This window comes from Cetorhinus maximus, chromosome 6, assembly GCF_964194155.1.
Source record: "Cetorhinus maximus chromosome 6, sCetMax3.hap1.1, whole genome shotgun sequence".
NCBI lineage: Eukaryota > Metazoa > Chordata > Chondrichthyes > Lamniformes > Cetorhinidae > Cetorhinus > Cetorhinus maximus.
In genome coordinates this window covers 84,119,032-84,131,443 of record NC_135884.1, presented here as the reverse complement: position 1 = coordinate 84,131,443, position 12,412 = coordinate 84,119,032, and the positions used below count along the sequence as shown (strand labels likewise).

The 12,412-nt window shown below is 44.7% G+C and overlaps 1 protein-coding gene across 5 annotated transcripts in view; it reads right to left on the bottom strand.

Moving 5' to 3' along the window:
• Nucleotides 1–12,412, bottom strand: part of fcsk (fucose kinase) — a 391,747-nt gene that overhangs the window by 27,387 nt on the left and 351,948 nt on the right. For all 5 annotated transcript variants that reach the window (XR_013576865.1, XM_078543941.1, XM_078543938.1 and 2 more), the window contains 3 exons: nt 10,033–10,203; nt 6,886–6,959; nt 3,678–4,042 (listed from right to left, as the gene is read on the bottom strand). Coding sequence is in view for 4 of the 5 variants with exons in the window: in XM_078543941.1 (XP_078400067.1) it covers nt 3,678–4,042; nt 6,886–6,959; nt 10,033–10,203 (610 nt within the window). In the remaining variant the exon portion in view is untranslated. The remainder of the gene's footprint in view (nt 1–3,677; nt 4,043–6,885; nt 6,960–10,032; nt 10,204–12,412) is intronic.

The window sequence follows — 12,412 nt, the reverse complement described above, 5'->3', positions numbered from 1 at the left end:
GGTCACCGATGAAGCAACTGAAGATTGCTGGACCTAGGACACTACCCTGAGGAACTCCTGCAGTGATACCTGGAGCTTAGATGATTGACCCCAACAACCACAACCATCTTCCTTTGTGCTAGGTATGACTCAAACCAACAGAGAGCTTTCCCCCTGATTCCCATTGACTCCAGTTTTGCTAGGGTTCCTTGATGCCACACCTCGTCAAACGCTGCCTTGCTGTCAAGGGCAGTCACTCTCACCTCACCTCGGGAGTTCAGCTCTTTTGTCCATGTTTGAACCAAGGCTGTAATGAGGTCAGGAGCTGAGTGGCCCTGGCAGAGCCCAAACTGAGTGTCAGTGAGCAGGTCATTGCTAAGCAAGTGCCACTTGATAGCACTGTTGATGACCCCTTCCATCACTTTACTGATGATGGAGAGTAGACAGATGCGGCAGTAATTGGCTGGGTTGGATTTGTCCTGCTTTTTGTGTACAGGACATACCTGGGCAATTTTTCACATTGCTGGGTAGATGCCAGTGCTGTAGCTGTACTGGAGCTGAGTGGCCCTGGCAGAACCCAAACTGAGCATCAGTGAGCAGGTTACTGCTAAGCAAATGCCACTTGACAGCTAGGGGTGTGGCAAGTTCTGGAGCACAAGTCTTCAGTACTATTGCCGGAATATTGTCAGGGCCTATAGCCTTTGCAGTATCCAGTGCCTTCAGCCATTTCTTGACATCACGTGGAGTGAATCAAATTGGCTGAAGACTGGCATCTGTGATGCTGGGGATCACCCGATGAGACTGAGATGGATCAACCACTCGGCACTTCTGGCTGAAGATTGTTGCAAATGCTTCAGCCTTATCTTTTGCATTGATGTGCTGGGCTCCCCCATCATTGAGGATGGGGATATGTGTGGAGCCCCTTCCTCCAGTGAGTTGTTTAATTTAGTTATCCACCACCATTCACAACTGGATGTGGCAGGACTGCAGAGCTTAGATCTGATCTGTTGGTTGTGGAATCAGTTAGCTCTGTCTATCGCTTGCTGTTTATGCCGTTTGGTATGGAAGTAGTCCTGTGTTGTAGTTTCACTAGGTTGACACCTCATTTTTAGGTATGCCTGATGTTGCTCTTGGCATGCCCTCCAGCACTCTTCATTGAACTGGGGTTGATCCCCTGGCTTGGTTAATGGTAGAGCAGGGTATATGCTGGGCATGACATAATAGATTGTGATTGAGTAAAATTCTGCAGCTGTTGATGGCCCACAGTGCCTCATTGTGGTCCAGTCTTGAGTTGCTAGATCTGTTTGAAATCTATCCCATTTAGCACGGTGGTAGTGCCACATAACACGATGGAGGGTATCCTTAATGTGACCTCCACAAGACTGTGTGGTGGTCAATCCTGCTGATACTATCATGGACAGATTCGTCTGAGGCAGGCAGGTTGGCGAGGATGAGGTCAAGTATGTTTTTCCCTCGGTTGATTCCCTCACCACCTGCCGCAGACCCAATCCAGCAGCTATATCTTTTAGGATTCGGACAGCTCGGTCAGTGGTGGTGCTACCAAGTCACTCTTGGTGACGGACATTGAAGTCCGCTACCCAGAGTACATTCTGTGCCCTTGCCACCCTCAGTGCTTCCTCCAAGTGGTGTTCAACATGGAGGAGCACTGATTCATCAGTTGAGAGAGGGCGGTACGTGGTAATCAGCAGGAGGTTTCCTTGCCCATGTTTGACCTGATGCCGTGAAACTTCATGGGGTCCGGAGTCAATGTTGTGGGCTCCCAGGGCAACTCCCTCCCAACTGTATACCACTGTGCCGCAACCTCTGCTGGGTCTGTCCTCTTGGTGGGGCAGGACATACCCAGGGATGGTGATGTCTGGGACATTATCTGTAAGGTATGATTCCGTGAGGATCACTATGTCAGGCTGTTGCTTGATGAGTCTGTGAGACAGCTCTCCCAATTTTGGCACTAGCCCCCAGATGTTAGTAAGGAGGACTTTGCAGGGTTGACAGGGCTGAGATTGCCGTTGTCGTTTCCGGTGCCTAGGTCGATGCCGGGTGGTCTGTCAGGTTTCGTTCCCTTTTTTTCTCCCTTTTCTTTTACTCCCATTCTGCGCCCTTGCCACCCTCAGTGCTTCCTCCAAGTGTTGTTCAACATGGAGGAGCACTGATTCATCAGCTGAGGGAGGGTGGTACATGGTAATCAGCAGGAGGTTTCCTTGCCCATGTTTGGCCTGATGCCATGAGACTTCATGGCATCTGGAGTTGATGTTGAGTACTCCTAGGCAACTCTCTCCTTACTGTATATCACTGTGCCACCAGAACGTACCCAGGAATGATGATGATGTTGTCTGGGACACTAACGCTGTCTGTAGGTATGTTTCCACGAGTAAGACTATGTCAGGCTGTTGCTTGACTAGTCTGTGAGACAGCTCTCTCCAGATGTTAGTAAGGATGACTTTGCAGGGTTGACAGGGCTGAGCTTGCTGTTCTCGTTTCTGCTGCCTAGGTCGATGCGGGGTGGTCCATCCATTTTCATTCCTTTTTTAAGACTTTTTAGTGGCTTGCTAGGCCATTTCAGAGACTGTAGGTCTGGAGTCACATGTAGGCCAGACCAGTTAAAGATGGCAGATTTCCTTCCCTAAAGGTCATTAATTTTTACAACAATTGTCAATGGTTTAATTTTTAATTCCAGATTTTTATTGAATTCAAAGCTCACTATCTGCTGTGGTGGGATTTTAACCTGGCTCCCCAGAGCATTTCCCTGGGATGCTAGATTACTAGTCCAGTGACAATACCACTATGCCATCACCTCCCCTTTTATGTGCCACCTTAAACTGATCTCACTACGCCACAATACCACTATGCGACAATACCACTATGCCACTGGCATATGCCAATATGCCACTAAAATTAGTCTGGAACACTGAGTTAGGGAGGGAGGAAAGCCCCAGGCTACTTTGTATGTACGTTGGTATGGGTGAGGGAGTGCAGGTTTGGGTATCAATCCTTTCTGGTCACTCACTTGCTGCCTGGGCTTACACATGTGGAAGAATCTCTTGGGTGAATGGCACCTGCTGCTGCACCCCCAGTGGGAGTCAGCACTTTCTGAAGGCATTGAGAAGGCATTAAAATTATATTTTAAAAACGAGTTGTTATTTTGATCGATGCTTCTCCAGGATATTCCTTTCATGTAACTGTGAAAAACTTCTGAATGAAACAAAAAAATCCTTGCATTTATCTAGCATCTTAACAAACGACTTCAGAATATCCCAAAGTACTTTTGAAGTGTTATGATGTAGGAAACTCATCAGCCAATTTGCACACAGGAAGATCACACAAACAGCATTGAGGAAAATGACCAGATAATCTGTTTTCACAGTTGGTAGTTGAGGGATAACTGTTGGTGGTTGAGGGACAACTGTTGGTCAGTCAGCAGGGAGAATTCCCCTGCTCATTTTTTGGATAATACCATGGGATATTTTACATCTAACTGAGAGGGCAGACAGGGCCTATCATCTAAAAAACAATACCTTTGAGAGTGAAGCACTCCCTTAGTGCTGCATTTGAGTGCCAGCCTAAATTATGGACTCCAGTCTCTGAGATGGGCCATGAACCCACGACCAATCTGCAAAAGAAAATCTACAAGCTGCAAATCAGTTCCCAGTTACACTGCCCCATATGAAGATGGCTCTTACCTGCATCGAGAGTGTTGAGTATCTGTTGCTCATTCCCCTCACAGACAGCTGCCCTGATCAGAGGCCAGAGGCTGGTGTCTTTGCGAGCCAGCAGTGTAGTCTGTACTTTACGTTGAGCCTGGCTGAGGAAGAGCTGCTGTCGCCAGACAAGCTCGGCCTGCTGATCCAGGCAGCTCAGGACTTCCCTTATTGACAGGCGCCAGGCCGACTGCCACTTCCTCAGGAACCGTCCTTTTTCCAGTCCCAGGAACCACAGCACGTCCTCCATCCCGATGGGTTCTGTCACGTGAAAGACTGGGAAGAGCTGAGCATTCAGCAGGCACTGCTCCTCTTCAAGAATGCCGGGACCCCACACCTCCTCTTTCCTATGAAAAGCAGAGGCCACCGAGTCACGGTCTTGCATTTCTCCCTTACACCCATTCTCACGCTGGCTCTGGGATGGAACAATGGACATGTTGCCTGGCCACTATCCTGTGTGTGAAGAAGTGCTTCCTGACATCACTTCCAAAGGGCCCAGCTCTAACTGTTCCAGAATCCCTATCTAGCCCACTGCAGCATCTCAGCGAGGAATTGCACTGGTCTTAAAGCACAGTGAAATAACAGATGCCTTTCTCCACTCTTTAACATTGAAGATAAATTCCTTATTTTATTAAAATGATCTTTTTAGTTTCGTCTGGTGATTTATCCAATAACCAGGCTAGCTCCCCTCCCCAATACCAAGTCCGCACCAAGGTCCCTCAGAACTAAACACCAGGATGTACATGCAGGAAGCTGCAAATATCTCTCTCTGATCTCTCCTCCTGCCTCAGTGAACATGCCTGGCTTTCACTGTACACGTCACCAATGTAGCATGGGCAAGATAGGGAACTCAGCAGAGTGAGGGATTGAACCCACATTTTCCTATTGGGCACCCTCTCTGTAATCGAGGGGTCCAAGGATATACTTATATATCAGCAGAGCACACTGAGAATACAAACCGATGAATTAATACCCATCTTCTAGCCAACACAAAGAAAATCTTTTACACTAAATCAAATAGGCCTCCAGTCCCAATGATTCACTGTATCAGTGAGTAGTTGAGCTGTACAGATCAGGAATTTTTGAGCCCCAGTCTGCACTGATCTCAGCCAAGAGGCAGTAAAGGGTGGACAATGGCCTAAGAGTCTCACGATCAAGGGGGCAAACATAACCTAGGACCTCCTGTTAATCGCTATCCAGTAACTCCTGGTGGAATGAGTGAATATGTGGGTGAGGACGAGGACCAACGTTGATGCCCACTATGGCCTTGGACCACACATATACAATGGTTACTTATGTGAGGTACCATTGGGCACCTGTGAAACTGCACTCCACCAAGGAGCCAACAAAGTTTAGGAATGGAATGGGCATGAGGAGGAAAGAGGATTTGTCCAGAGGGAAGGAAAAAGTTCAGTGGTCAGTGAATCCTTTTCCTGGCCCGTGCCAATGGGAGTCAAATTTAAGTGAGTCTCTCTCAATGGTGGCACCTAGCTTCTCTCTTGGTAGGGATTGCTGGCTTCGTTAGTCAGGTTGTCAGGCTTAGTCCTGAATGGGAAGAGAATGGTAACTCAGGAATTTTGTGCATCAGTTTCAGGTCTCTGGTAAAGGTGCAACTTCCACCACCTAGAAGGACAAAGGCAGCAGTTGCCTATGAACACACCACCCTCCTAGTTCCCCTCTAATGAGTTGGACAGGTATGTCCATCCTTTCATCGTCACTGGCTCAAATCCTAGAACTTCCTTCCTAACAGCACTGTGGGAGCACCTTCACCACATGGACTGCTGAGGTTTAAGGAGGCAACTCACCATAGCTTTCTCAGGGGTAGCTAGGGCAGGCAATAAAGGCTGGCCTTGCCAAGCAATTCCCACATCCCGAGAATGAATTTTTAAAGAAAAGTTATGGCACACAATTAGTAGTTCTTTATGTCCATTCATCTTTGACCACAGAATGCTGGTTGCCATGGGGCAGGGGTTGGCAACCATTTTTACCTGAAAAACCTTTTTTAAAAAATTTGCCTAAAATAAAAATAATTGGGAGGCAAAAGACAAAAGTTCAGCATTTCTAAACTGAATACTTAGCAAATTGCCTAGTGTCTCTGGTAGAATGCATAATTTAAATATATCATACATAAATTCACAATATGCATTTTGTATATGAATAGGAACAAAAGTTCAAAATTAAAATAGTCCTAACTCTGATCACATTTGTTGACTTTTTTAAAACTATGATTTTGTCAGTGAAATTATCTTTAAAACAAACTTTAACCTAAAATGTGTGGAATTAAGATGTTATTGGCCATTGATTCTCGTGATAAATAAATAGTCTCTAAGAGCACATTCAGAATAACTTATCATCACAGCTATATTAAAAATAATAATGGCTGCGACCATAAAACCTGTTCCTCAAACCAAAGGCTGTAGCTATATCACTCGAACAGGTTTATTTAGAGCATGGGACGTTTTTCATTAAAATAGCCATTTGAAACCGTAAAGTGCAATGTAATGATTAATCATTTATCCCACAATGAAAACACGGCTCCTGCTTTTCTTCACTTTTATTTAGGCTTTTCTCATGTTAATGCAATTTAACTGGAAAAGTTTGGGAGCCTCAAACGAGATGTTAAAGTGCTGCATGTGGCTCCGGAGCCACAGGTTGCTGATCCCTGCCATAGGGAAACAGACAAAGAGAGGCATTTAAGGATAAGTTTAGGAACACCTTGCACTGCACTAAGGAACACTGCACTCAGAACCCGTAATCGGAAATTACAAGTGGATTGCTGATGTTTTTCCAATGTGATCTGGCTGCTCACAAGGTCCGTCTCACCAAATTATTGCCCCTTTACGGAAACTGGCAAAAGAACAGAGGTGGTGGTGGTGCGGTGGTGGGGGGGTCCAGGTGATGAGATTTTATTTTAACATTGAGTTGTAGGATTCTGGAATGAACTGCCCAAAAGGGTGGTGGGTTCAAATTAAACAGTAACTTTCAAAAGAGAATTGAAGAAATACTTGAACAGGAAAAATAAGCAGCTATATAGGGAACCAGCATGGCAGCGAGACTCTGTTAAAGCATACGCATGATGGGCCGAATGGCCTCTTTATGTGCTGAACGATTCGATGATTCTACTCCCAGAACTTCCTACCCTCTTTTCAACAGTGCACAGCAGGCAAGGGAATGCATGGGGCAGCCTTACTTTATTCCTGTCCTTTCAAAGAACTCAGCCCATGGAACGTTCAAGAAGGTCGAGGAATCACTGGTGAAAGGCACCTGTTAGAGAAGAACAAAAAGGATGATCACTTTTTAAAAATCCTTGAAGATTAAATGCTTTGCCCACCACACACCCTGTGGGCAAACCAGTCTACTTATGGTCCACGATACATTTGCAAATCCCACAGGTCACGACAATCTTCAAGCCCTGAAATGGGGTAACAGTGGGAAAACATTTGGGAAGCACTGATATAAGGAGCGCATTTAGCCATATCCAAAACTACAGTAATCTAGCTTCAGGTCCAGGAGTGAAAGCTCCATTCCACACTATTATCACTCTCCTTAGCATCTTACTATTTACATTTCAGGTTCATGACAGCTAGTAAATTTGAGGGGAATGCTTTAGCCACTGTACTAGAAATTGGTCCCTCCATGTTTTCTTCTCTGCTTGTGAAAATGATTTGAAATATCAGAAATTAACTCCTCCACGTCACAAGAGAAAAATGGATTTCTAGTTTAAAACAAGTCACAGAGGTAAGGAAAAGATCTGACTTCTATTTCAAAAACTAGCAATTTCTTCAGATAGCTCTAAAATCAAAGTGGGTAGGACTAGGCAATTGTGAATTGTTGGGTGTGTAAAATAGGCTGCCAAGTCACTATTGTCTGCTTTGTTCTACCTCCAAAAAAACGAATTTCACCCTCTTATGGTCCAGTTTAAAGCTAGACAGACTGACTAATGTGCTATAGTGAACTTTTTAAGGAGTCAAATGTGTGTCTCGATTAACAGGCTGCAGATGTAAAATGACACAGCTCTACGTGTCCCTGCTTTATGATAAGTTGGATAGGAGAGGGATGCTCCCAATGGCCTGCTGCATAAATGCACCTCGTGTGGTACTAAAACCATACAGAAGAATGCAGCATTTGATCCCTGATCTGTTCTTAGTTAGCTGATTACACCTGAGATACGTCAGGATGGGGATGAGGAAAAATAAAACTTTCCAACATTTCCTCTGCTTGTAATTGTCAAGTGACAGCATGCTGACACCCTGATTGTAATAGCTGAGCATGTTGCAGAAGGACAGGGTTGGGCCTGGCTGTGATGTCCTTTATAGCTGAATGGCACGCTTACTTTCACTGTTTTGGTTCTGGCAAGACAAATCTGGGTGAGGTTCCGTGCAGCAGCTGGCATCTACGGAACTGTGCACTAGTGAGCAGTGGCTCCTTCAGGACAGCAGGGGAAAAGGGGTGAGGGGTAACCTACAAATAAAGTTGGACAATGTAATATTTACAGTAGATTGGTCCTAAAGTGGAGCACTGAGATGGGCTGGCCAGGTATGCGAGAAAGGATACCAGAGCATGCGCTAGGCTGTGGAGGCTGTAACAAGAAAGGACAAAAAAGGGTTCAAACTGGTTGAAAAGCGATAAAAGTTCCTGCTCCCAACAAGCAGCTGTTTTAATTGCCCTCAGGGCCTTCCGCTGATCAGAATGAGAGGGGTTGCATTGTGGGCAAGTTTTTGCAGCCGGCATTGGAAATTTTTTTTCTTTATTCTTTCATGGTTTGTGGTGTCGCCGGCAAGGCCAGCATTTGTTGCGCATCCCTAATTGCCCTTGAACTGAGTGGCTTGCGGGGCCATTTCAGAGAGCAGTTAAGAGTCAACCACAATTCTGAGGGTCTGGAGTCACATGTAGGGTAAGGACAGCAGATTTCCTTCCCTAAAGGACAGATGGGCTTTACAACAAATTGAACATAGTTTCATGCTTACCATTACTGAGACTAGCTTTAATTCCAGATTTAATAATTGAATTTAAATTCCATCAGCTGCTGTGGTGGGATTTGAACCCATGTCAGCAGAGCATTAGCCTGGGCCTCTGGATTACTAGTCCAATGACATCACCATCTCCCTCAAATTAAATGAACAAACATAAAAAGATGCAAATTAGCACTTTAGGCAGGATGCAGCAGGCCATCTCATGCATAGTCCCATCAGTTGGACTTGTTTCAGAACCCTTCGGCTCAAAACTGTTTTGCAGCATAATTTGCTGGAAGTGTGAGCTGATAATGACACAGCGAGGGCAATGCGGCATCAGGGATCTCAGTGAACAATCGGACAAACAGGGCTTCTCCTTAAATGAGATTTAGGACTGAAAAAGAAACAATGGAATGACAGAGAAGGAGGGTAAATTAGAGTCTAACCAGCTACATAAAGTGAGATAGAGAGGGGTGAAGAAAAGATTGGATGAAGAGAGAGAGAAAAAGACCAAAGGAAAAGTAAGAAAAAAGATGCAAAAAAATGTAATATTTGACATTGTTAAAACCTCCAATAATTTACTACATGTAGGAATGAGACTCCTAAGATTAAATAATCATTTTCTGGGCTGCAGAGATTGAATGGGTTTGCCTTAACAATTATTCATTAAAAGGGTACTTGATGCTGTTAATATGAGTCCTAAATTTCTAAGGCAAGTTTAATGGGCAATTAATGTGCAAAACTAGCAAATACTCAAAAATAATGAAGGGGACCTTCAAGTTTTGGAGATTCACAACTCATGATGTCTCGTTCAATCCCCCAAATTCATTGGTGCACATTATTAACAGTGTGCACCATTAACACATTATTTTTCCAGCAAAATTCAGCCCACTGTGTGTGAGATATACAATAGAGCTTTGATGTGGAGGGTATCTGGAGCCATGTGATGTGTACAGGCTGGATTCTTTCCCCTCAGAATTTATCCCCTCTGCTCCCTTAAGGTGCCACATGTTTGCTGGACTGTTGGCTTACTGGTGTGGGAGCTCTCTAAACCTTATCCACATATGGCCCGGAAAGCGAGTGCTGGCACACCAGCTGACAGCATCACAATGCTGTCCTCAAACAATATGGGCACATGGGCTCAAGTGCGAGAGTATTTGGCACTAAATGGGTACATGAGTGCAAGAATTGGAAAAGTGACCTTTGCTGCAGTAGGGGGAAATCTCCTGAGATTGAGGATGTGGCTGATTGTTGGAAAGAGTAGAGGGAACTTTGCTCTGCATTCATATGCTCTATGATAATGAATGTTATAAACGCTAACATCCTTCCCCCCAAACATTGCCGAATTCTTCAAGGTCCAATTAATTGAGTAGCACATGTTAAACCTGCAGATCGTCCTGCCGTCCTGTGATGCTGAAAATCTTCAGTTTCAGGTCCCTCAGCCTGATGTGGTGTCCCTGGATGATAATATCACAGAGCTGATATTGGCAAAGCACAGCCGACGACATCAAGTCCACTCCCGAAAGAAGACAACCTGAGCTTATATGAATGGACCCCTGGCAAAAGCAAATAACAAGAGCAAGGAATATCTTTCAGGAATCCAATGAAAACTAGTCTCAGTATCATAACTTCCACATCAGTCTCAAACAACCCCCTATTTTTAATGCGCTTGTTTCATGATTTTTGTTTTTTATTACCTGAGTTCCTCTCCTTGCTGTTTCTCGTTTCCTTGAAGTGCTGAATCACACTGTGAAACATTTCTGTGTGTTCTACCAGCATCCCAGCACTTCACCAACGTGGTCATTCTCCACGTGCGAGCTCGAGCACTGAGAATTTACTAGCTTCCTGATCTCAGGGAGAGAGGACAGGGGAGCTCGCAATTATGCCTCATCCTGTCTTCCCATACCTTTAGCAGGAGCCAATGGGCAGAAGTAGGGGTCAAGGAGCCCAGATACTGACACCAACTGTGGCACCTTTAGAAAAGTTGTGGGTTCAAGTCCTGATCCAAAGACCTGAGCACAAAATCTAGGCTGACATTTCAGTTTAGTACAGAAGAAGTACTGTATTGCCAGAGATGCTGTCTTTCAGACGAGATGTTAAACTAAGTTTGCCCTCATTTGGATGTAAGAGATGTTGAAGAAAAGCAGGGCAGTTCTCCCTGGTGTACTGGCCAACAATGGTCGATCCCACAATATCACTAAGATAGATTATCTGTTCATTATCACAACCCTGTTTGTGGGAGCTGGCTGTGTGCAAATTGACTGCTGTGTATCCTATATTACAGCAGCGTTTATGTTTTAAAAGTACTTCTTTGGCTGTGAAGTGCTTTGAGATATCTCAAGGTTGGGAAAGGTGCTAAATAAATGCAAGTCTTTCTTTCTACTCTCATCCTGACTGCAGCTGACCCATCCAGCCTGCCCCACACCTCATGATGGCTGCAACAACATGACTAGTAACATCCTACCCTCCTCCCACCTTTTTTATTGATTCGTTCATGGGCAATTAAGAGTCAACCACATTGCTGTGGGTCTGGAGTCACTTGTAGGCCAGACTGGGTAAGGATTTCTCTCCCTAAAGGACATTAGTGAACCAAATGGGTTTTTATATCAATCGACAATGGTTTTATCAGACTTTAATTCCAGGTTTTTTTAAATTGAATTTCACCATCTTCTATGGTGGGATTTGATACTGGCTCCCTAGAGCATTACCCTGGGTCTCTGGTGACAAAACCACTATGCCACCACCTCCCCAATAATATAATTCTTCTCTTTACCCTCTGAGGTTCCCTGTGCCTTGTATCATTTACAGTCAAAATGGCGATTGATTGCTTGCTCCTCCATGATCAACACTAGGACATTTCATTTATATGGTATGAAATCAAACATGTGTGCTTACTAACCATTACACGTATATAGTACTTTGATGGTGTCTGTCCCAAATGAACTTGGGGACATCTGCTTCATTGTACTAATCCTGATCAAGGCACCACTCCAGCACAGGGTAATACTTGTGTAACTGGTGGACACACTTTAAAATTGCTTTTGTGGGCTGACCTTCCCTTGAGGACCCGGATCTGGTCAACAGGCTGACTTCTCAATTGACTGCTTCCCCATATTGTACAAGGCTCTGGGTGGAGCTGTACAAGTGTGGGTGAATCCCCTAGTGGATTTTGATCTTGCCACAAGATTGTGTCATGGATGGAATAAGGGTTTGCTTGAATTCCTGCCAGTCTCAGTTTGCACAGAAAGCAGGCCTAGGAGGCTGGTCACTGGCTATAACACTTCTATTGTTGGAGGCCAGCTACTGAAAATGGAAGGTAACAAGAGATGTGGAGAAATGCGGGAGATTGTTTCAAGGGGATGCGGAGTGTTCATAATTCAAGATCCTGAATCTCTTGTGACGCTACTCAAACAGGGGTGCCCGTTCATTAAAGCCTAATTCTCAGCTTTGAACTTTATTCCTTGTCAATTTTCCCTTGTGGAAAAAACAGAAAACTTGCATTTATATAATGCCTATCACAACTCAGGACGTCCCAAAGTGCTTCACAGGCAATTAAATGCTCTTTTGAAAAGTAGTCACTGCTGTAAAGTAGGAAACACTGCAGCCAATTTACACACAGCAAGCTCCCACAAACAGAAATGTGATGAAGACCAGGTAATCTGCTTCAGTGATGTTGGTTGAAGGATAGACATTGACTAGGACACCAGTGATAATCCCCTGCTCATCTTCTAATAATGTTATGGGATTTTTTACTTCCAACTGAGA